This window comes from Chamaea fasciata, unplaced genomic scaffold, assembly GCF_029207755.1.
Source record: "Chamaea fasciata isolate MVZ Bird 193981 ecotype frontalis unplaced genomic scaffold, bChaFas1.0.hap1 SCAF_12, whole genome shotgun sequence".
In the NCBI taxonomy this organism is placed as follows: Eukaryota; Metazoa; Chordata; class Aves; order Passeriformes; family Sylviidae; genus Chamaea; species Chamaea fasciata.
In genome coordinates, this window is record NW_027094097.1 from 12,921,817 (window position 1) to 12,947,338 (window position 25,522).

General features: G+C 43.4%; 1 protein-coding gene across 2 annotated transcripts in view; it reads left to right on the forward strand.

Annotated features, from left to right (window-relative positions):
* Positions 1 to 9,024: 9,024 nt before the first annotated feature.
* The window catches only part of CDH13 (cadherin 13), a 442,394-nt gene continuing 425,896 nt past the window's right edge, over positions 9,025 to 25,522 (forward strand). Inside the window, exon 1 of one of the 2 annotated variants that reach the window (XM_066194692.1) lies at positions 9,025 to 9,133. In XM_066194692.1, coding sequence (XP_066050789.1) covers positions 9,089 to 9,133 — 45 coding nt within the window. In that variant the 5' untranslated portion in view covers positions 9,025 to 9,088. The remainder of the gene's footprint in view (positions 9,134 to 25,522) is intronic. The other variant, XM_066194693.1, reaches the window with a different exon arrangement.

The following is a 25,522-nucleotide window of genomic DNA, read 5'->3' on the forward strand; positions in this document are numbered from 1 at the left end:
TGGCTCCATCCATCTCACCTGCACTGCCTGAGCTAACAGCATCCTGACAGGAACACAGCTTCCCCTTGGCACGGCACAGTCCCTGCCCTGCAGCTGCGCAGACCCTCTGCTTTCCTGCACTGGTGGCAGGGATGCTTGCCTTGATCAAAAACAAGGAAAAGGGGAAAATGATGGCCACAAGCAGAGTGGGATGGGTCAGCCCACACACCTCCTGCTCTGCCGTGGGGAGGGACTGCTGCCTACATGTGATGCTGATCCCTGAGATGCCAAGCTTTTCCACCATCGCTGCTCCTCTACAGGTGCCACTGCACCCAGAGCCCCCCACCTCCCTTCCCTCTGCTCTGCCCCTTTGCCTTCTCAGGAATTCTTTTGTCATCTTTCAGGAATGCGTTTACCCTGGTGTCTGAGACACCCACAGCAACAGTGGCCATAAACAGATGCCTAAGGAGGAGCAGGAACAAGCCATTCTCATGATCTTTCCCCTGAGTGCTTTTCCAGCTTCCAACTATTTGCAGCTCAGGGGATTTCCTGATCTGATGTTGTTAACAGTACCGTGAGGGGGAAAAAAGGTATTGTGGAGCTGACTGTGGCTTCTTTCATCTACTGGCTTGTCAGTGCTGGGTTCAGCTTAAAGTTGAACGTGCCCAAAGCTGCTCTAATAAATGTCAGTGGATTGCAGCTCCCAGGGGACCAAAGATCTGCTGCATGGCAGGCACGAGACTATGCAGCACTAGTTTTTTTTACCAAGCGTGGCCAGTAGGATTTCTTCGATTTTCCAAAGTCCTACTTTGACTTAAAATAGGAAAAAAAAAAGAGGGGATTTAGTACGTGGATGTGGGCCATTCTCACAGCATTCCATCCCCTCTTCATTCCTGATTAGAAGAAAGCAAATCTCCTGACAAGGGACCTCAGAACAGGGGTTAAGTGATGCCTCAGAGCCCCAGAGTGACCCACTGCAAGCTGTTTCCTCCTCCTCTGAGAGGCCCAGTCAGCAAAAAGCCGGTAATTTTATGGTCACAAGCTGACCAAGGTGAGGTAATACAAGAATATTTTTTTTCTAGTGTTAGAAGGTCCAGTTCCATCAATTCAAAAGGAGCTGTTTCACGTTGAGGCTAAGCCTATTAAAACATCCTAGATTGCCTCTTTCGTGGAGTACTGCACACATTAGAAGCTAAACCCAAGAGAGAGATTACAGATGAGCATGAGGCAAGGTAACCTTCTAGCATCCCAAGGGAGACAGCAAAAGGAAGAGGTTTTTTCCTCATATTTACAAAGGCTTAATGAATTTTACATAAGCAAGATACAAAATTGAAGACAAACAATGAAATACAAAGAGATCTCGAGATACATGATGAACCAAGAATTCATGCATAATATACAGTATTTCAAAGGCATGTAAAGAAGCAGTGTAAGAATCAGATGTTTTTGGTGTATGCAGAGTGGTTTGTTTGAGAAAGATTCCTCCTTAAGGAGCCAAAGCTTGAAGATGCATCAAGCCCAGTGCACCTTCTGGATGCAGGAGGGCAGAAAGGATCCCCTGATGCAGGCTGAGTGCTGCGTTTTATCCAATCTGATTATCCTGATCAAAATTCCAGTTATTTTCAGACCTAAAAAACCCAAACAAAACAGTTTCCTGGTTATTAAAAGAACATTCAATTTTCAAATGTTAATTTTTCCACCCCTGCATCACAAGGACTTTTTTCTTAAGACATGTCTAGATCTGCAGAGACAAATTTCCTCTAAGGCTACATAATATCAGAGAGTTTTGTCATAAAATGGTTTGATAGGTATAGAAAATTCCACGAGAAAGGGACACCCAGAAAATTTCCCAATGCAATTCCTACTTTTCAAGACTGAGAAAATTTATCATTGAAGAGAATATCATTGTTTTGGGTTGGCAAATCTACCAATGATAAAGAGATGTATCCTAAAATCAATTTTTGAAGCCAAAGATGTAAGACTAATCACTTTATTTCCATGCTTAACAGGTGCTGATACCAGAGGGAAAATACTAAATAGAGTATGACACCCTTGAGAAACATGTAAGATATTTATCTGCCTAAAAGCCATGACTGTTGCATAGAGAAAAGGTTGTGAATGTTGATGGGGAAGAAGGAGTTGAAGGATGGAGGGTGAAATCTTGATACTGCTGCAATCAATGGCAATTTGAGTTCAGTGGGACAAGGATATCCCTGAGCTCACCCTGAGCCTGGCCCTGTTACAGAGCTGGGGCTGCCCAGCCTGTTCTCCACAGCCAGGCTGTAAAATCAGGGAATTACAGAATGCTGGGACACCTTCCCCTAGACCAGGTTGTTCAGATGTGCTTTTTCATCTTCTGAGGAAGGTTTTGCTCAGGCCTCTTCCTACAGCCTCCCGCTGGGGCAGCCCTCTGGTACCTGACCCAGTTTCTAACCCAACACCACGCAGTTGCTGCCTTGCCCAGAGCTAATACAATCACCATTCTGATGGAGGGGCTTTGCAAACCTATTTTTTGTGATAATGGCATGTGAAATACATAGCTGCACTGGCCAGGGCAAAAAAAAAAAAAAAAAAAAAAAAGAAAAAAAAGCAGGTGAAAATGGCATGAAAGAGAGCAGTGCCCCACTCTCTTAACACCTCCAGTGCAAGCAGCTATGCCCAAAGTCAGGAGGTTTAACAGCTCTGGGCTGATGCGTCAGCTCAAGTCCTGTGCACAGAGATATTCAAAGACTGACACATTCTCCCTCTCTCTCTCTCTCTCTCAACTATTTTATTCCCTCTAAAATATACTTATGTATCTGCTCTTCCTATGTGAAAAGATGAAAGATTAAGCTGGCTTGTGGCTGGGTAAGAATGGTGAAATGTTCTACCCATAAGTAAGCTGTATATTCATGGTAGAATATTTTAAATGACCCTTATATCATAAGAAGGGATTTTTAAAACAAATCCAGAACTGTGAGATTTAAGAGCATATCTCTCACATGTGAATTTCCTAGATGATATTTGGTTGGGCTTTAGAAACTGTCACACAATAAAGCCGTTAAAATTCTGTGGTTAATTTATTCCTGCAGTATTAACTTTCCCATTACTCATGATGAATATCTTGAGTTTGGATATGTCTTAGGAGAACTTCTGACAGTGATAACTTGCTTTTTCTCCCATTTCCTGTGGAAATGTTATTTTTTTAATGTATAAAAGAGTAACTTTTCTAATAAACTTCTATAGTGAATTTTAAATAATGACTTTGAGTTAGTATAGTTGCTACCAAAATAGGGAATGATAAGGTCTTTTGTGCATTTGTTTGGTTAATTATTCTGATTTGTATTTCTGGGCCGAATTCAATATTACAGAGCCTTGGAAAATACAGACTCCATTGCCAAAACAAATTTTCTCACTCCTATATCCATTCATGTCCTAGACAATAGGTGAGGTCAGAAGGGAAACGAGGAGTCATTCCCGTAATAATGGCAAACAACTAATGAGCTGCCATGCATCATATTCTCCTTGCACGAAGCTGTAATTGCTTCCAGAACACCTGTATTCAGGCCAGATACAATCATGTGTAGGAGGGAGGGCAAAGGAGCAGTGGTGTTAAAACTAGGAGGGAGAGGCACATGTGGGGAATGGGAACAGACAGCCCAGCCAAGGGAGAGATGCTGAACTAAGCCGTGGTTCGTTTGGGTTTTGCATAATAACAGAGGAAGGTCCAGGGTTGCCCAGGAAGGCCACAGGTTCTTTCAGTACACAAAAAGACCAGTGCCTGAGGCATTAAACAATTTACAGCTCAGGGTCTGACCACCTTTATGATCTTAATCAGGTCCCTTTGTGTTGTATACCTCTGTTTTCCTTCTGGAACACTGCAAGAATATTTTTCTATACCCCTACGCTTTGGGGAGGACACTTATGCTGACAGTCTGTGAGATCACAGAATTAACTAGGTTGGAAAAGATTTCTGAGATCAAGTCCAACCTATGACCTAAAGCCACCTTATCAACTAAAGAATGGCATTAAATGCCACATACAGTCTTTTTTAAACACCTCCAGGGACAGTGACTTCGCCATCTCCTTAGGCAGCCCATTCCAGTGCCTTTGGATTACTGAAAACAGGGTAAATAAAGAGGCAGAATTCAACAGCCTGCCCATGGATAGGGGTGTAGGATTGCAAGAGGATGAATTACTGCAGACTGTCACTACACCGTGGTACCTGGGAGGTTTGCAGCTGGGGCAAGCTCACAGGACAAGCTCGATTGCTGTGATTCAGCTGAAAGGCACAGGTTCATAACAGACATGGGATAATACCTGCTTTGTTCCAGGAAACTTTTAGATGCTGCAAGGCAGCTGAGGAGCAAGAGCTTCTTCCACAAAGGGGCCCAGAGGAAGAAAGGAAATAAAACCGAACCTTTTTCCATAAAGAAGATGTCATGGTGAACCCAACCCACCACATACCTAAGGCTCATCTCACTCCTTTCCCATCTTGGTTCAGATGAAGGTTGAATTAAGGAATAGTTTGCTTCTGGTTCAAGTAAGGATTAGAAATTTAGCTGTACATTTCTGCAAATTGTTACTCTAGAATGATATACAATAGCTCAGTTTTAGAAGTTCAAGGTAAATTTTGTTTATGCGTAAAGTGCTCAGGGATCCAAAACCATGCAAAACTTAAACAATATTCCATTAAGAACTGAAAATCTCGATCCTGTGTTCACGAGAACAGGGATTTCTTTGATGATGATGATGATTATTATTTGTACAAAAAAGGGTGTGATGGTCTCTTAAGGGCTTTTTAAATGTAAAATTCCTGTTTGACTAACCATTTTTAGTCCTGTTCTGACAATGGAACACACCCTATTTCTTTCCACTGAAGTATCAGTTTGTTCTAGCTGCCTGTGACTTGTCTGTTAGCAAGTATGAAAACAAAACCCTTTTGCTGAGAGCTTGGGCTGGGATGTAGGGAAACAGCAGACAAAGCATTCAGAAGTCCCATAGGTTTCAGAGAAAGCTGAACTAATGCCAAACTTTCTGTTGTCAGTAAGTCCTTCAAGTAAGAAAGACTTGTAGGAGTTTGGGGTATTATAGAGGCCCTGGGCTGGGTACATAATGAAAAGATGTGGGCTGAAATTCAAACTGTAATCCCCCTTTTTCTGGTGTTCTTGTGAATCTTTCCCAAAGAAACCTCAGCTGCACTAAGACTGGAAATCCGTACCCAAACCTATTTTGATGGAACTGCCAAGCAGAAAACCAGAGTACCTGGAAATTCATTCCTCTACTCTCACTAAATCAACTCTGCTGCAGACTTCCAAATATCTATCCTCCAGAACAAAACATTATTGCAGCCAGTGGCTTCACTTATTCCTGCTGGAGAACCTCAGGTAGGAAGAAGGAATTTCACTCCTCTATGGATTCCAGCTCAATCCAGGTGCATTTACTACAACTTCTTATCCTACTGTCACACCCTCAGTTATTGTCCAGGGCTAACACCTTTTTCCAGGCTTAAAGGAAAGGGAACATGGTGAAGCAGCCAGGCGTGTAGACTGCCAGTACTGTGGCAGAGGAAATAACTCCCTCTCTCTCACATCCAGATTTCTCATGTGACCCACTTTAATGGGAAATTAAACTTTCCTTGTTCTGATAGGTTCATAGCAGCTGATCCTCAGCTTTTACAAAATAGGGCAAATCTTCTGAAGGTCAAAAGGCATTTCTGGCTGCATGCAGTCACTCCCTCATCTGCTAATGGGTCTATCTCTGAAAACTCCTTGTGTGTTGCAGGCAATTACTACTGTTCACATTAGCCTCAGCTCAGCATTGGCCCCTGTGGCCAGATAATGTCATGGAGAGGGACTGAGCTGACGTGTCAAGTTGCTCCACATTTTATAAATGAAAAAGATGGCATTTTGTGTCTAAAGACTACAGACCATATTACACCCATCAGTTAACATGGTTTTGGGTCAGAAAAGGTCTTGGCAGGAACTTTCTTTGTCACAAACCAATACCCTCTCAGTCACTGCTCAAGCTCACTACACATTTTGCGTTGGCAGTGAAGAGAAGCACAGCTCACCAAAAAAGGGGAGCTGTGGACCCTCTCATTAAATATGCTTTAAACATGAGGTTGTTGTTTCTATTACTGTTGCTCCACAGCACCTCAGCATTATTTCATTTGTGCAGCAAAGTTGCCTCAAGCTGGGGTTTAGAGAGAGACCACCCTCAATCACCAGCAGCCTTGCCTCCTGTCCAGCTCCTCAGTAAAGTTTTGTAGAGTTTGAACCTCCTCCCATTATCTAAAGCTGAGACAGAGGCTCCAACTATTAATTTCTAATTAAGAGCCTACCAGCTCTTCATTAATAAGCTAATTAGCAGAGAAGACTCTGCTCATAACCCCAGAAGACACAGTTGGTCTGGGGGCCCACGTCAAGGGGTCCAACCCTTCTCCTGGCCCCCATTGCAGCAGATGCCCCCCTCTCTGCTGAGGTCCCCAGTGACCCCATAACCCCACAGCAGCACTCAGGGCTGTGGTGTGCTGGAATTCTCCTCAGGGGTGCAGTGTCCAAGGGTAATTTTCCAGTGTGGCCAGGTCCTGTGGGTGAGCATTGCTGGTGGGCACAGCCACCCTCACGCTTGGGCACCATGTTGTGCCAGGGGTTGGCAGTGGCCTGTGGAGGGTTAGACCCTCCAGGAATGGTTAATTAGCCCTCCAGGAATGGTTAATTACCCCTGTAGGAACGGTTCTCATCCTTCCAGGAATCAATACTTGCCCTTTTAGGGGATAAGTAAGAGCAGCAGTGAGTAGAGGTCAAAGCAGGAGGGATGGGCTGGATCAGGGGGAAGAAGCTCTGTAGAACTGGAGATTAAAGGTTGGTGGATTGTGGGGTTTTATGTTTTTCTCTTTTATTATTACTAGAGCATCTTGGCTGTTTCTGGAGGTCAAGGGTTGTGATATGTGGCTTCTTTTGGCTGGGAGAGCCCCTTGGGGAGACAAGTCCTGCCCTGTGCCAGGTTGTGGTGCCCAGCCCCTCAGGATGGGGAGAGGTGCTGTGGCTGCAGGGATGGCCATGCTCCTGCAGGACCATTGGGAACACCCCAAACGCCTCGTTCCCCTCTCTGCCCCTGTGCCGGGTTGACCCCACAGCCGCATTGCGCCTTGTACAGAAAGTAGCTGCTCATGTTGGCTCAAATCTCACGTTGCATTATCCTGCAGTGAATCATCTACCCCATGACTTGACTTCTATTTTTTTTTTTTTTTAATGAGTGCCTTTCCTGTACAACAGGATGCAGATTTGCCTTTGTTTCTTTCGGCCACCACCTACTTCTGGTTGGTCTGGTAACTCACTCAGCTGTTTGGCCCCTGTTGGTGGGGCTAAGGATGTCTAAATCTTAGTGCCCCCATACAAAGGCTGTGTACTCTGTGGAACGGCTGGTGCTTTGTTCTATGGGATATGCCCTATAAACCCCACCCAGCCTGGCTTATAAATTCCTAGGTGCTCCTCTTGGGGCTGGGAATTATACTTGGTGGCAAACTGACTCCCTGAAAGAAAACTGGGAGGTCGTCAGTCACGTATTTCTAGTCATAGAGAGCTCTAAAATTTTTCTTTTTTACCCAGCTAAGCTGGTTTTCTGCTTAAAAATATGGATGAAAGAGAAAGCAACCTACCTACATTTTTTTTTTCTTTTTATATCCAAGAACCTTTAGTGGTTATGTAGAGTGTTATTATTGCTACTGGTAGTTCCTGCTGGGTTTTGTTTGGATTCTATTCCAACTCAAGAATTAATTTAAATTTATATGTAATGGAGGTACTGGAACAGAGTTATTGCTGCCTGTAAGGGTTTAGACTTGGAAGGACAGTGTTTCCCTCAGTTTTGGTCCAGTGGGTATGTAAAGGAAGATGTAAGCTCGAGCAGTAGACTAGCAGTGGTTGCATCAAACAACATTTTTCACAGCTGGAAGCTCCTGCTGATGCTGGGGAGCTCAAAGTGGTTGGCAGCTCCTTTGTCCTTCAGTATCTGCCTGCCTCCTTTCCCTCCCCACTTTTCTTCTCATCTCCACTAGCACAGCAGCCACCCGTGGTGGGGCAGCACAAAGTGATGGCAGCTGGTTGTGCTGGATGAGCAAGCGAGGGAAAAAACATCACTGATGAGAGCTGAGGAGACTTTTGATCCTTCTAAAAATGGGGGAAGGGTACTGCTGAGTACCCCTGGTGAAGTGCCAGGAGACAACTCAAAAAAAGGATTGGAGTGTTGTGGTACTGGGGAGTGGCAAGAGAGGTGGAGTTGGAAATTCATCCCTAATCTTTGGTCCATCTGCCTGGGTTGCTTGCTGGGCTGCAACATAACCAATCCAGAGAAAGCAGGTCCTTGAGACATCAGGTCCCCTCTTTCAGACAGGAAAACTTTTTCTAACTGAAGGACATGCACCTTCAAAACTCTGTCCTAGATTCCAGTTTGTTGAATTAAAAGCCAATTCTGCTATTACCTGAGCAGTTAATAAAATCTATTGCCTTATGATGCATTTTTTTCTGCAGGCTAAAATGGATCTGTCTTCATTGTGATTTGTGAGATTGAGGGGAAAACATAAAATATAACCATGTTTCTACTGCACTGAAAAATTTCACTGTGTTCTCCTTCTAGGGCTTGGAAGTAACCAAAACTGCAGAGATCATTTTTTTGAATTATTGAAAATAAGTTTACCTTATTAACATTTTAATAAAGAGAATCTATTTGCAGTGGTGCTCAGAGTTGCTCTTATTTCTCTCTGTGCAATTCCATTCTCTAAAAGGGAAAATACTACTGAGATCTGTAAAGCATGATGTTAGACTGAAACTAAACACAGAAATACACCAAAGCAAAATGCTTTCTAAAGGTGCTGTGTTTGTAGAGGTGCTTGCCCAATATGTGTGATGCAAAATGGGGATGCTTTGTGAAGAAATCATCCTTGTAAAGCCATTGGTTCTGGTCATCAGACTCTATCCAATGCTTTAGTGATGATGCTGCTGATCTATTTGGGAAGTTGGCTGGCTCTCAAGGCAGAGTCTCTTCTCAAAGGCTGTTTCACAGTGAAAATATGCTCAGTGCAGCCGAGTGCATGAATGAAAAAGCCTCTGGTACCTTCTAGTCTGGCAAAATGCAGCACAAAACTCAACTTACTCTGTCTTTTCTGCTGTCCCAGGTAAGAAATGTGTGTTTTTTCTTTGCTTTCTTTCATCTGTCTGCTTTTGTGCATTTGGATTTGAAAGTATTTCTAATTCAGCTCTCATTTCTGAGTAATTATACATTGCTCGAATTACTGTTTAAAGATGCAGGATCTCTGCTCTAAGCCAGTTGCTAGGAATGTAGGATCTCATAGTTCCCTGATTCACAATTACAACCAATTTGCCGTGTGATATATAGCATTTTTTTGTTTCCCTTCAGGAAGGGTGGTGGGGGGAATCTTTCAAGTGTCTCGGTTGCAGCTGCAGCGGCAATATTTTCTGTCATATCAAATGCTGCAACTTTGATTTGCCTCTTTCCTCTGTGGCTTGTGCTGGGTAGTAGGTTTATAGGCTGTTACAGGCAGCTCACGTTATTTATTGCTTTTCTTTTTTAAATAAAGGAGTTGGAGGGGGGAATATGGAGGAAAAATAAAAACCAGACCTTGCAAAAGGCTCCCTTCCCGGTACTCTCCCGATAGATGTGTAATACTCCGTTAGTGACTTGCTATGTAGCCTTTCTCTTATTAAATGTAATAGATTCCCCTCTGCCAGAAAGCAGAGGCAAAAACAGCCAGCCTCAAAAACACGGAGCTGCTGAAGCCCCGCTGCTGCTGCCTGTCAAAGCGCAGGGACTCGCTGGGCTTTCACTTCTCGGCACCTCCCGGTCACCCTCTTTTCCTCTGGCTGCTGTTCGGGGCTCACTTTTGGGCAGCTCGGGGCAGGTTTGGAAACCCTTTGTTGTTGGCCAGCCTTAAGGGCATTCTCCCTCCTTTTGTCTTACGAGCTCTGTAAACTTGCGTTTAGTGACAGCGGGCTGAGATCCTCTGCGCTGAGCAGGGATGAAAGTTAATTCCTTTTTGACTTGCGTTCGAGTGGTTTTGTTAACCCTTAGAGGGCTGGTGGGGTTTAGTGTCAAAGAAGCGCTCGGGACGCTGAGCTGGAACCCCCGTGTTGGTGTGACTGCAACCTCCAGCAGGCATTCGGTCTGCTAATCCCGAACAGGGCACTGAGGAGAAAAACGGAGAGGGATCACCATTGGGAGAGCTCCGTTGCTGAGAGCAGCTCCACAGCCTGTGAGGAGGAGGCAGCAGGGTGATCCACATGCTGTGCAGGAAGGTTAGGGCGTTCAGGTCCTGGTTTCACCTGGGCAGGAGTCAGTGCAGGGACGTGGGTGGCTGGAGCTGTGGGACAGCGGGAGCCTCGGCGGCTGGGGATCGGGAGTGAGCAAGCACAAAGGCATTTGGGTGGGTTCGGGATGACTATCCTGCTCCGGGCAGTGGAACAAATGAGAGCGGCTGCCTCGGGCCATGAGTTTGGTGCCGAGCAGCGTGTGCTGGCGGCACACGGAGAGTTCCCGGCACGGTCACTCTGCCAGCCCGGGCTGGGGCTCCCCGGCAGTGTCCGGGAGCAGCCTGTGCCTCTGTCGGGACTGGCTCAGGCCGGTGGCCAAGCTGCTGCTCAGGGAGGGCTGAGCACTGTCCCGTGGGCTGGGGAAACCCAGAGGGCTCCTGGGGACAAGAAGCCGTCACCAATGGGCTGAGATCCAGCCTGGGCTGGCAATGGGAGGCAATGCTCAGGGGGCAGAGGGGCTGGGGGAGAGGGCACAGGCAGTGGAAAGGCAACCTGTGGATGTACTGGGCTGGTGCTCTCTCATCTTGGCTTTGAGATCTCCCATCTGCTTTGCTTGGCTTTGTCTCTGTTTTCAGTCCTTTTTTTTTTGGTACAGCTTCTCTAACACACCGCTGAATTAATCAGCTTGAGTTTGGATCTTCTTTAGCGGACGTTTGTAGGAAAGCAATATGTATGAGATACAAGAGGATGGACTTCTAGGGCCTATTAAACATAGCTGGCATTTTTTTTAACATTAATGACTACCTAAAATCTGACAAGGTGGAGACACCTGATTCTGAAGACACCTGTGCACTTTATTGGTAACTTTCAGTGATAGTTCAGAGCTTCTTCCCAGGCTGGACTGAGTTCTGCTCTACTGCAGGGCTGAGCTTGTGGTGCTTAAGTGCTCAAATTGCACTCCACCCTCTTTATCGGCATGTACAGCTCTATCTTGACGTGTCTCTCTCCACCACGTGAGCTAATGCATCTCCAAGTTTACTTTCTAGATCGTGTCTAAGAGTTAATGAATTGGGGAATGAAGCAGACTGTATATGTGTACGTAATTCTGATTTCAGGTCTAGGCTGTTGAGTATTGGCAGGTTAAAGTATGAATTGGAGTGGGTGCCATGCTAGGGGAAGAAATGGGATTTACTGAAACGCTGTTTGGCTTTCCTCTTTGACACCCCACACGCACAGCTTTCATGTGACAGGAAAAGTAAACAGAAGAATGTGAGAAACAACATATTAAACAAATGCAGCCATCTGCTTGTGTAGTGGTTGTAACACATTTGGGGTTCTTTTTCTGCAAGTTTTCTTTTTTTCTCCCTTGGGAGTAGCAAGAATGTCTCAAATAATGCAATGCTAGTGGAACCAGAAAGGACCAAGTTTGATAGAATTCTTTCTAAGAAGAAGCAATCTAGTAATCTTTCTGTGGAAGCAGAAGATAGTGATAACTTAATTTCAAAGTAATGATAGCAAAGTTTACAATGTAGAGAAAAAAGTTTGAAGAAATTCTTTTATGTCAATAGAAACATGAACTGTAAATGGTTTATTTTTAATGAAAAGATCATTTCTAAAATTAGTAACTTGGGTTTTGTGTTTTCTTGGTCTGCCTCTAATTCAACTGCATTTTTAAAGTACAAAGAATTTGCCTTTTGAGGCATTAAAGGGATGAAGAATCACTTTTTCATGTCAAAGCAGCCCATTAAGTATGTATGCAAAACCTGTGGTAAACAGGTGGGAAATAAATTAATTTTTCCATTTGCAAGATTTAGTCTGCACTACTACCAACTGTTCTGTTTTCACCAAGAGAAAAACTGAGCATTAACTGGAATAAATGAGAAAGATGTTTCAAGTAATTCTTTAATTCAGACTCACATTTAAAACTCCAAAGCATAACTATAATATACAGCTTTATTGATCTGAAGCTGACAATAAAAACTAAATGTACTCTGGTAGCTTATGCAGTTCACTATACAGGGTACAGTAAGCAGTAAATGCATACTCTGATCTGATAGATTTAAAAATCTCCATGTTTTACATTTTCCCCAAAAGGATATTTTCTAAAACCTACATACAAAATATTTGTTTTAAGACAAAAGTTGCTCACAGGCTTCCTTTTCTATGCTATGTGCTTCATGCAAAGAGATAATTCAAAATTTGTAAGTAAGGCTTACAAAGTGAGGAAGAAACACCGTATTTTTGATAATTTTAACAATAACTGTCATGTTTCACTTGGTTGCAACTAAGTAAATTGGAAAAATGTGTGGATTTTACAAGCTTGTCATTAGAGTGTATAGAGAAAAATAGTCCTCAAACTCTTTCCCCTAATGCAGAGCCCACACTGCTGCATTCTTAAGCTTTTATTTGTTCAGATTTCTCCAGAAGAGGGCTCCATGCACAGCTTGAAAGGCAGCACCCAGGTATTGAAAGCAAAAGAAATTTAACAGCTTCAGGAAAAAAGACCAGTCTTGCTCACACAAGTGTGTTGATACAACATTGCAGATTATGCTCAAATTCTGACCAAGTAGCTCCCTGTTCTATCATTTTGCTGTAGGTCTTATTGTTTGAGAGTTCTAGGGAAGTCCTGTGGTTCTTGTGCTATATCAGAGTTGTAAAAATTCTATAAAAATGTTAGAGAAACTCAGTTGTCAATCATTCTGTATAATTAATATAATAATGAGCACTTTGTGAGCAGGCTGACACTTGCTCCTCACAGTTTCAGGCCATCAGTTTTGGCTTTACAGTCAAAAAACATCTTCCAGTTGCATAACTCATTTACAAGATGGTGGCTCCCAAAACACAGAGCCATTCCAGCAGTTGTCTGTCCTATTTCTCAAATAGAACCTTGGAAGGAAGGTTGGTGCTGGTGAATTAAAATGGCTTTTGGCTACACCTCTAACCTCTAAAAATATCTTTACACAGGACCTGGCCACAGTCCTTACTGCTAAGCAAGGAGGGTTTGTTATAGTAGACAAGGGAAAACATGAAAATGCTTCTGCAGTTACGGCAATTAAACTCTACTTTGTGTATCCCCGAGACTTAATCCTTCAATCTAAGATATAGCTTAGGTGATATGTTGGGACCTACTTTTTGTTTCTGAGGACCAAAACCTCGAAAAGGTTTTCTTACACATGTAATATTTGTGCTGTGATCCACTGGGAGTTATTGACTCGGCTTTTAGTTGACTTGGTGTCTAAGAAATTAATATTCCTAAAAGCTGTGTCAATAGATCAGTGCAACAGGGACTTTAAGAACCACGTATATGGCAACAGTGGTGCCCTTCAAGGAGTTGTGAAGTTCTGCCTTCCTTTTCTTCCTGTTTGCTGCAAGATAAGCAGGCTCTTCCCATTCTATTAATATGTAAAAGCAAGACAGATAACAGAGCTCTCAGTGTTCCACTCTTCCTGCAGCACTGCTGGAGTTGCATCTCTAATCCTCAGCTGCTGGGTTGCACCAGTGTGCTGCCCGTCAGGATTTTGGCCTCAGATTTCAGAGTTCCTAAGACAGCGTAAACCTTTCTGGATGATGGGGGCTTCATTTAGGACTTTGAGTACAAAGGTCAGGTTAGCAGGTTTTTTATTGTTTCATGGAGAGTTACAGGTGCAAAAGTCACTGTTTTGATGTGTATCACTGGTATTCCAGCCCCTGTGTCCTGGGGGCATCAGGCTCAGCTTTGCTAACTGGGAATGGAAGGGGATTGTCCTGCCCTGCTGTCCACTGGGGTGACCTCACCTTCAGTGCTGAGGGCACTTTTGTCACAATATAACAAAGATATTAAACTATTAGGGAGTGTCCAAAGCAGGGCAATGGAGATGGTGAAGGGCCTTGAGGGGAAGACTTGAACACTTGGCTTCTTCAGCCTCGAGGAGACTGAGGGGAGACCTCATTGCAGGCACAACTTCCTCGTGAGGAAGAGGAGGAGGAGGAGCAGACACTGATCTGTGCTCTGTGTGACCAGTGACAGGACCCCAGGGAATGGCCTGAAATTGTGTCATGGAAGGTTTACATTTGATACTAGGAGTTTTTCAACCAGAGGGTGAAATAGGCTCCCCAAGGCAGTAGTTGCACCACTGAGCCTGAGAGAGCTCAAGAAGAGTTTGTACAATGCTCTAGGACACGTGGAGTGACTCTGGAGAATGGTCCTGTGCCGAGTCAGGAGTTGGACACAGTGATTCTTGTGAGTCCCTTCCAATTCCACATATTCTGTGATCCTAACTAGAGGTTCATCTGTGCAGGCAAAAAGACAAATCTACAATGTCCACTGGGGAGGAGAAACAGAATGAGAGGCATTTATCATCCTTAGGAGACTAAGTGGGCTATTGCATTTCCCAGTTAACTCTGGATGATATTAGTGGGTTCTTGATCATGGCCATATGGTTGCACTGTGCCCTGCCCTAATCACCAGATGGATGGGATCAGCCCAGATGGGAGGCTGTGTTTTTCTGTCACTTCACGTGTCCTGCAGCTAACACAATGTTAGTCTACACAAACCAGGAGGATATTAAATGCCAAAGAGGAGAGAAAAATAAGGCTTGCTTTATTAGCCACTGTTTCAATCTTCAGAGGTCTTGGAAATTTGCCCACTACTGGTTTTTAAATTTTTTTTTTGTGTGTGTGATGTGATATTCTTTGTCAAATGGAAGAATCAAATTCTTTGAAAGCCTTACTGTTCCAAATGAAGGGAACTCATTCTGCTCCTATCTTATCCAATATTCTGCTGTTTTGCACCATTAATTTTCTTGGCTAGAGGAAAAAGAGAAGGATTTTAAGATTTGGTTCAATGGAGCTGGTTAAAACAGTTCTATGAGCAGACTAAAATAAATATGAGGTATTAAGAGTGGGGCGAATCTTTACAGCACACAGCAGTTTTCAGTATCTCTAACCACTTGGAAAAGCTGATTAAGGTGTTTAAATAACTTCTGATATCTATGAATGTCCATGTATGGTTGTCTAATTTGTTATCTTTATGGCCCTTGTTCTTAGGGAACTGAACACCCACCTTCAAGCTTTTGAAATGTCTCAAAATTCAACACCCATACACAGCTCCCTGAAATTAGTAAGATTTTTTTACCTAGGATTCCTTAGGCTCCATGTGATAAAGGTTCTACTCCCAAAACCATCATTTAAATAAATAAAACCCCCCTAGCAAACCCCTAATAACACCTACCTATTTCAGTCTAAATTATTTCATTCTCACTCTGAACAATTAATGCTTGTTGTATGCCTTATGCATGCCTTATTAGTAATGGCAATGTATATATTTCTAAAAGTTAATATTTAATTCCCAAGGACTTTGCAGCCCAGTTTGTAATGAAGAGCAAATAATTCTTGTGTGTATGAAGGCTGTGTTAACAGCGCAGGCAGCAAGTCGGTTTCTAAAAGTTTGCAGACGTTTTAGGATTTTGAGTAATCACGGCAGATGGACCTTGTGGAACTTGTGTGTAGCAGGGGCTCAAAACGCTGCAGACCTCAGGTTCTAGGCCATTAAGATGTCCCAGAACTGTTAATGTGGCTCTACACAAAGAAATATTTATCCCTACAGCTGGGATTTAGGATAGGAGATGCTCATTTGCAGATGTGTATACCTGTAAGCTCAGCTTACCTCAGCTGTTGCTCTTTGTGTGCTGAAGGCTGCTGTTTGTTACCCCTCTCCCTTTCCCTGAGCTGGGTGTGAGAGCTCCTCTCCTGCTCCAATACCAGGTTGACAAACTTGGCTGCACACACAGCTGAGGGAGTGCAGATTCTCTGTGTCCACGGCTGGCTGCCACACGGGCAGGAGCACATCTGTGGCACACATAGAAAGAGCACGGATAACTGCTTATATTCAAATCAATCCATAAAACCGTTGACACATTGAGTTTTGTTCAAACTGCTACGGAGCAAAAAACCCCAAACATGTTACAAAGCACTTATCATGCTGATAATTGCCTCCCCTACTTTATAGACACTCAATCTCTCTCTTTTCATCTTCTTGGCATAACTTGGAATTGGGCTTTTGTGTAAGTTGTCAGTAGAGACTCCTGGAGTCAAATGCAGGGGATTTTGAACCCCTGAGTGTAAAACAAAAGCTGGCAGTTGTCTGTGAGGTCACTGTATAAAGGGAGAGATCTCAGCTGTTTGAAATAGGAGTATGATCCACAGCTTGAAGAGACAGCATATAAAGATAGAGGCAGGGGAGTATCATGTAAAGCTTCCCCTTCCTTAGCCTGTTACAGTGTTCTTGTGTCTAATTTCATTTTCAGCAGTTGGTAACTGCTTGGGAGCAGAGAAAACCCCAGAAATGGTGTCCTCAGGATCTTGCATTTTCCCATAGACAAACTTTATTGCTTTGGGTTCTTCTGCTGCCAAATAAGGTGTATTTATACACCTCTCTGGAGACAGCCCAGTGCTGTCCCCGAGGAACCACGTTTTATCAGACAACAAACAGCTATAACAAAATGTGAGAACTGAACATAGCACTGCTCTGGAGTTGACAAAGCAGGAAATCCAGAGCATCTGGTACTTTGCTCCCAGAGTGAAAGGAGATGGAATTAGGCATTAGAATTGGACGGGCATTTCCTTCCCCATTAAACCCATTGTTTCAGAGCTCTGTCAGGGGAAGCTGAGCAACTCCAACTGTGCTCTGCAGCAAGAATGGGTATCTCATGTGTGGGTATGAGTTGATCTGTACAGTTAAATGACCAGCCAAATTAAAAGGTGTTCAGCCTGACCTTCTGCCAAGGTAACTGGTCTTGCCAGTGCCAGGAAGTCCTGGGTATTATCCAGGTGAAAGGCAAAATGAAATACCTGTGGGAAAAGATAAATGAGAATGATGTCAAAATAGAACAATACATAAAAATCCGTTTTGATGTCTGGGCATGTTCTTTCACTTGCTACCTGAAGGTTGTATTTTGTGCCAGGAAAAGTGAATTTATTGTTTTCTAAAATGTTTTTTTTTCATCATTCATGGCCAGATTGAACTAACTGTACTCTGAAATCCATAAATCTTGATTTATGGATATCGATATTCCTGTCAATTTACTGATACACAGCTCTGACCTGAACACCAAACTAGTCAGGTGCATATTTGATCATCTTTCCTTAATCATGGATCATAAAATGGTCTGAGTTGGAGAGAACCTTAAAGATCATCTCATTCCAAACCTTCTGCCATGAGCAGGGACATCTTCCTCGAGACCAGGTTGGTCCAAGCCCTGTCCAGCCTAGTTTGAACACTCTTAATCCATTCTCTGTCTTGCACTTGGGCTTCTGGAGCTGATTCTGTGTGGAATGTGGCAATATCATTGCAAGAGTTATTATTTTGTGGAACAAAGCTGTAGGGATGGTCAGGAAAGCCTGGAGTAATGGGAAGAACACCTTCTTGCCCCCACATTCCCTGCTTTTTGGGAATGTATAAGCCCCTGATATCTAGTTTTGAAATAATTGTTTTCTTCTAATGTTTTTAAACTAGAATGTCTCATTTAAAAATAATAAACAAGATTGTAATCTCGAGTTTTAAATGTCACCAGTAGTTTTCCCTAATTGTAATCTCTGCAGTTTAGTTATCAATGCAGAATGTGATACTCTGTGTGGTGAGGATATTGATTATTGTAATCTGGAAAAAAGAGCAGCTGATAAGTTCACATACCATGTGTTACCAGGAAGTAAGATAAGGATTCTGGGGATAAATCGTGAAATTTTGTCTCTTGTGGAAATTACTTCTGGTCTCACACATCTCTCAACTTCAGTTTTGTGCATTTGCAATAGCAAAGCTCTGCTGCTCACACCAACAGAGGAGCAAGCCTCCAGTGGATGTGGATTGATTGCATTGCCCCTCCTTTTGTTATCTGGGTGAGGGATGGTTGGTGTCAGTGCCATGTGCACGTATTGGGATGCTTACACGGCCTCTATTGCTGTGATATCTGAGCACCCTCCCAATGGTAATGAATTTATCCTTGCTTCCCTAAAATAACTGCTCAGTTACGACAGGAACATTATTCTGAAATGGGAGACAGCCTCCAACATCTGCCTGTTTCAATGACTTGGGGTCTGTTATCTTAGGTGAGTAATGATGTCGGCTGCTGTCACTTGGGCTGCTGGTGTTGATTCAGTGGTGACACTTCATTGTACTCCAGAAAGATTAATTCTGATTGGAGGGAGCCCAGAAGAAGTTCAGTCTTTAGGCCAATCAGAAGGTGGTGTTTTCAGCAGCATTTTAATAATGCAGCTCAACTTTCAAGAATGTAATTAGTTATGATTTGCCAAGGAACTGCCTATCTCTATACAGTAGTTACTTGCACAGAGAGGAAACTAATATGATAAAATATAATCATAGCTGCACAGAGCTCTTTAGGCATAAGGAAATGGAGAGTGCTTGCTCATAGCCAGTGTTTGTGATGGCTGGTGGAGCAGAAGAGGAGGATGAAGCTGGCAGTTCTATTTACACTCAAGGCGTTTCAGACCACAGCAGTTTGGGGTAGAAAATGGGGACAGATACTGCACAACCAACCCTACCTGGGTAAGGCAGAGGTTCTGCATCTTTCCCCTGCAACAGGAGACACAGTCTGTGGCAGAATATTTCTCCCACCGTCTGCTCTCTGACAGAGATTCCTGTCTTCCTTCCTTTCCTCAGTTTGGAGGAGGCAGTGCTGCCAAAAGCTTGGGCTGCTCTGGCAGGAGGTGAGCTGCTGGTCATGGCTGTTCCCCCCCCGGTTTAGTTTCTGGAAGTGGAATATTGCTGACCTAAAGTGTCACTGTTAAGGAGATGCACCCAAATGTTTGAATTCCTGGGTGGACTAGGACACGTGGATGCACCATTTGGTAAATGCACAAAACATGAGGCTCTGTGGATTTGTATGGACTTCGTTGAAAACCAAAGTCTGATTTTGCAGAACAGCTGCTTCTTCCTGTGTGTTTGTCTCTCTGAAATGTGGATTCAGTCTTGCACTTGCTTCCCAATAATAGAATTTTCCAAGCTTTTTCCTCCTTCAGGAGTCAAAGGCACACAAACACAGAACCTGTTTCTTGCTGTGCATGGGAGCTAAACATGGATTATGGGGAGGGTGAAGGAGTTTGTGTAAAACAAACTGACTTGCCTGTCTGCAATAACTCTTGTTGAACCTGAACAGAATTGTTTCTCCAACTTGTTCTTGACTTCTGATTTCTGCATGCTGTGTGTTTGTGGAGCCTAGCTGGGATATGTAGGAATAAAAAGCCATCATGCACAGCATGAATGGTTCTCTCTGCCTTACCTCCAGGCTGACTGGAAGCATCAGCATTCCTGTAATTTCCTTGTTCAAATTACTTTTTTCTCTTTTCTCCTCCATCTGTTTAAAATAATTCAGATAATCTGAGTTCTTTTAGTTTTTATACTCAGACTTTTCTCCAGAACTTCTAGTGTTGGGGGAAAGGGAGAATAATTTTTTACTACTGTGAATAATTTTTACTACGGTGGTTCAACAGGTCCTGCTGGAAAGTCCATCTCTGTTCTTGGTGCTTATAGAGGTTTTTCTTTTGGTGATAGAAGAGAAGAGGATGGATGTTTTCTTGCACTATGAAGAGAACCAGACACACTTAAGGAGTTGCTTTCCTTTAATATTTCACATGGGCCATATTTCCACTGGGTAATCTGAAGATTCCCCAGAGTTAGTACAGTGTTAAGTTCTAACCTTGGGTTAATGTGGTAGGGAACTCTAAATGTTGTAATGTCAGTCCTAGTGCATCTGGGCCACACCTTGTGCTTTTCTTGGTATGTTCATATCATCCTATTCCTTCCTCCCTCTGTCCCTTAGAGCAGTCTAGTTCTTTCTGCACATGGAAAAGAGGATTTAATTTATCATTCCTAGTAATGGTGTTGGGTTGGTGATCTCCTGGAATCAGAAGGGTTGGGGTAGTATTTTGTTAATAAGCATGCTGAGATAGCTGCTGAATTTCTTCTCTTTTTCACTGGTTGGTTGGGGAGTACAAGAAAGAAGAGAAAACCTTAAAGCATAAAAATGGAAGGGAAAGCAAAACCAAGGGAAAAAGAAAAATGAAATGGTATTCAATATTCTGTCACTTTTTGCAGCTGCTAGGATTTGGAAAGCAGACTTTTATATTTGTGATACAGTCAACAGATGTATACAGGAATGGAGCACAGCCTGCTGTTGCCTGATTTCCACATCTTCATTTACAAATCTTCCCTGAGAGCTTAGGCTGACACCCGTATCCAGAGCTCTTGCTCGTATCTAGATCTGAAGTTGTTGGCACCAGGAAATGGTGATACTGTTTTATGCACATTTGTGTATATCAGCGTGCTGGTTTATGAGAAGCAGGAAATTTAATCCTTTGTAAAACTCTTTATCCATTTCCAGCATTCATTAGCTGCCACAGAATTCTCCTCTCTTTTACATTTTATACTTTGGGGGGGCTTTATTATAATTTGTTCTATGTCTTAATGGCCAACATTTATCCCTACTGCTTTGAAGTTGTTGTATTCATTAAACCCATTCAACTGATTCTTTGGGAAACTTGTTATCACACAGATGAAATAAACATAGGACATCCCTTCCTCTAATTGACTAATTGGAAGGGGAAGGAATGGGAGTGGAGAGAACAGAAGACAACTGGGTATATAAATTGTGAGGCCCAAGCAGCCTTCATTGCAGGACAGCACTTTGCAATGTCATTTGTCCTGTTTACACGTCACTTCTCTAACTGTCTGAAGCTGGTTTGTGTGTATCACAAAGGTGACCTACCCTCTGTCCCCTGTGTGACACCAGTAGGATTTTAACTGCCTACTGATGGAAGTATGTCCCAAAGAAAATGGAAAGGGTCAGAGAACCTCAGAGGGGAAGTACAACTCTGTTATGGTTTTCTAGCAATAAATATGAAGCAAGGCAGCTACCAAGGACACCTGGGTGATGTCTTGCTTAGAATGGGAAACTGTTAGGAAAGAGAAATGCTCCAGAGTTTTGTCAGATATGATGTCACTTCCCCTATCCTATCGCTTTTGTTAATATATAATTTCACAGATTTATCCCTTTTCTCTTATTTTTCTGACAACTCTTGGAGGCTAGCTAAAGAGCAAGAGATTTAAAGGAAGAGAACCTGGCTTCAGGCACATTTGCAAGCTAGCTGTTAGTTTTCTGCAGGTCCTTCCGTGCTTCAAACAGAAACAATCCTCCCCTGACAGCTGACAATTCATGTTCAATGGATTTGCTTCTGACATTGTACTTCTGGGGCCTTTGTATGACTCGTGATTCATCTGGCACTGCTCGAGTTTAAGCACTGATAAAGGCAACACAGCAGAGTGCAAATACATTTGACCTTTCAAAACACTGAATAGAAAACAAAAATAGAAAAATAGTTACTTTGCAGTTTTTCCTTGTACACATGTAATGACTGCAAGCTGACCAGCATTCTGATTTCTGCCTTGGGAGCCTGGGTAGCACAGAGGCCTCCAGGCCTGAGCTCCACTGTTGTTCTCCCTGTTCCACTGTGTGTGATTTAGCCTGGTGCTGCTGTAGAGGTACAGGTCAACTTTGATTTCCCCAGGTCAGGGATTGGCCTGACGTCTGCTGCATCCAAAAATCTTCACTGTTTGGTACGCTGTGTTTGTAAAATTGGCACTCTGGTCTTGACTGACTTGCCTGGTGGGCAGGTGTCTGTATTCCAAGTGTAAAGTTTCCCTGGAAGTGTCACTTTAAATCAGTAACACTGACACAAAATTAAGGCTCAGGCACCTGTGGGAAGCTCCTGCCAAAATCCTCAGCCAGCTGCAGCCACGGCTTGGATGCAGCCACCTCGTGTCTCTGCCGTGAGCTGCGTTATCAAGGGAGTAACTCTGTGGGAGCTCTGTGGGGTCAGGACCCTGTTCAGTCAGGGCTGCGGAGCTCAGTCTCTCTGGATCCCTCCCGAAAGGGCAGGGGATGGAAAGAGAAGTGTGCTTGAGGCACATCAGCCCTGTGGCACTGCCACTCCCCACGGCATCACTGCTCCTGGGGAGCATGTGCGGTTCTGAATAATGCTCCAAAACATGATGGGAACTGAAGATCCTCCTTTCTTTTCCTCATAAAACTGTGGTTGATTTGTGAGCACATTCCTTTCCTTTACAGGCAGAGGAGGTACATGCAGTCCATCTCTCCCAGAGATGTACAGGCTGTGCAGAATTGTGTGCCAGGTTCTGGGCTAGGGGGAGGTTTTAGATGAGGTGACCAGGTTAAACTCTCATCTTGAACCTCTTTGGGGAAGGGAGGGATGACTATGCAGCAGCTGGGTAGGGCTCTGATCTGGCATTGTTGCAGCTATTCTTGATGTTTCTAAAACTACTTTCCAGTAACTGCAGTGGAATTTGGATACTTTTTTTGGTCTGAAGCTTCTTAGCTATAAATGATAGTCTATCTTTGATTTATTCATACTACCCTGCTGCCTGTCATATGCTGGTCAAGTCTTGTGCAGCAGAGAGAAACATTTTTTTCCCTCATCCCACTTGCTTATTCCTTGTTTCATTGTGTAGTCACCTCCTGTGGCTGTGTTTACATGAATTTCACTAACAACCAATCTTGAGGAATCTGTTTAAGTAGTAATCAATTTTTCTTTTAAATTGACCCTTTTCCATATTTTTGTGTGAAAGGATAAAACTATCTGATCGTTTTCCTTGACAGCTGTAATGAAAACTCTCTGGTTTTGTTCGGTGCTACTGGCCAGGCTTCAGGCTGAAACAAGGCTGCTGGACTGGGAGGGTTGTAGAATTTGTGGACTTTAAAAGGGGTAGAAGAGGAAGGAATAAACTGGTATTCTGTCTCATTTAGCAATTCTCTGCTATAAAATATGTAACTAGTCACTGGATAAGCAGCACTAACGAATTGAAATTTGCCTTTTTCAGACAAAGCTCTAACTGTTCCCTTCAAAGTAGCTCTCCTTTCTGCATACTTTTGGGACTACACCTCTGGCCTCTTTGCCAAAGCATCATATTTGTGTAACAGCCCAGCTTTGGCTGGGAAAAAGCAGGACAATGAGTTTACTCAAAGCTGTGGCTTTGCATGTCCTTAGTTTGAAGTGGGTTTTGAGCTTTGGTCTTCCCCTAGGCCAGCAAACTCTGTGGACTTGGATACTGTTTCTGTGTTTTAGTGTCTCTTTTCAGACTGTGCTGTTTCACTAAGACTCTGAACTGTAAGGCAGTGCCTTTTCCCATCCCACCAACCATATGCATCAGGCTGACCTTTGGCTTGAATGCAAAGTTTGGTGTCAACCCTGTGCCATTAGCAAATATCACATAAATCATAGTGACAAGGTTTCCAGGCAGCTGTGGCTGGGGGGGGGGGAGGTTGGCACTGAGTGTGTCTGAGTGACAGAAGTGATTTCTGGTCTCTGTTAGCACTGAAGGGCAGACACCAACAGGCCCAGGAGGGCAGGGCTGTTTCTTGCTCCATCCCTTGCCCTGTTTCCATGTGGATGCCCTCCCTCCAGCTGTGCCTTGCCTTTGCTGTTCTTGGGTCAGAGCCCACCCCTGGCACCAAGGAGTGGCTGCTGGTCCTGGTGGAGATAACTTCACGTGGAGCTTCAGCACTTGGAGCCTCAATTCTCTCTTAACAACCTCATCCTTGTTGAGCATCTTGATTTCAAGTGTCTGCTGAAGCACTGTAAACAGATTTCCTTCGGCTCTGCAGCACTCCATGCTGTGTTGCAGTACATTCTGTCTACTTTAGAGCTGTTAGTGATTCATTAGTTTGCTGTTCCAAAAACCAATTCCAAAGGGATCACTCATCTCCCTAGAGCAGTGAGGGTATTTTCAAGCTGGCTACACAGTGCTGTGGTGTTTTTTTTTGTTTTGGTTTTTTTTTTTTTTTTTTTTGAGGCTTGCCTGGTTCAAATCATGTGGCAGTGATACTGCCAAAGGCTGCCAATTCAATGGAGGATTGCACACAGATCCCATGGGTGGGAACTTGCAATATTATTAGACACAGCTAATAATAACTGCTCTTGACTCCTGAAATGTCAGAGTGGTCTTGTGGGTAACTGCACTTTGGAAAGCATTAACTTTATTTTTTGCCACCAAGAGTAGTCTCTGACACGCTCAATGCTGCATTATGTTGGTGACATAGAAAAGTATATTGGAAATGAAGAATCCTAATCTGTCTGTCTGTGAATTGCCCTGTGTCAAGATCTCAGAATTGCAGCATCAGTCTGCGAACCCAGGACTGTGTCCTCTCTGAACTTTTCCTGTCCAGGGATTCCTAAGATCTAATGAGCATGCCTCTGGAAGGGATTTGGAAACGTAACAGTGAGAAATCTCTGGTGTACTATAAAAAGAAAAAGATATTATAACATAAAGCAGTAATTCAGTTTTCTTTAAAGGGGTCAGTTGCTGCCTGACAGACTGTCCTGCAGTCAGGTCTCCAGGGTTTCTGGAGTTTCTGACTGTATCTTTGCCCTAGAACTGGTTTTTCTGGCAGGGAAAAATAACTCTGCTTTTCACAGAACTTCCAAAGTTTTCAATTGTTTTATGAACCAAGAGAAAACAGAAAATAAAACAACTCTCCAAGTGCTCTGTGGAACTAAGTTAATGCTCTTTCTTACATCAGCCATTTATTTCTTTTTGCTGTCTAGTGCACCCAGCAAGGTACCAGCAGTACGTCTCCAGCTGCAGGATTTACTGTAAGATTTTTATGGACTGCTGGAGACCAGGCAGGGATTTTAATATGTTGGCTGCAGAGTGGCAGAAACTGATACATAAAAAACTATGAAGACTAAATTTTTCGTCAAAAAGTGCCAGCATTTAGAAGAGTGGGAAGTTAAGCAATGAACTTTTGTTAGGTTGTAACTGAAATCATGGCTCTGAGCAGGTGAGCTGAGCTTTAGGAGATGTTGGACACTTGCTGTCTCCTGGGATTTGGATTAACTGGGGCACTTGCCGCTTGCAGGTGCATGGGAATTGCATGAAACCATGCAATGGAGGGTAATGCAAATATGGGGACAGACAGGTGGCCTGTGTTCCAAGTGACTCCTCTCAGTTGTATTTTACAGATGCTTATTACAGTTGTAAACACCTGGATGTGTCTTTCAAGGCAGAATTGCATCACTGAGAGCTATTCTTAATGTGACATAATGAAGGGACCTCACTTCCTCTACGCTACTACATCTCTGATGTTATTTTCCTGATTTCTCATGAAAGTTAGATGATAATATCACTTAAGAGCAGAGGAAACTCAAGTACAAATCAAAGAAGGAGCTTGTGAAAAGTCTTTTAGGAAGTCTTTATCAAGTAGGCTTTTCTTGCAGTCACAGCCCAGGAT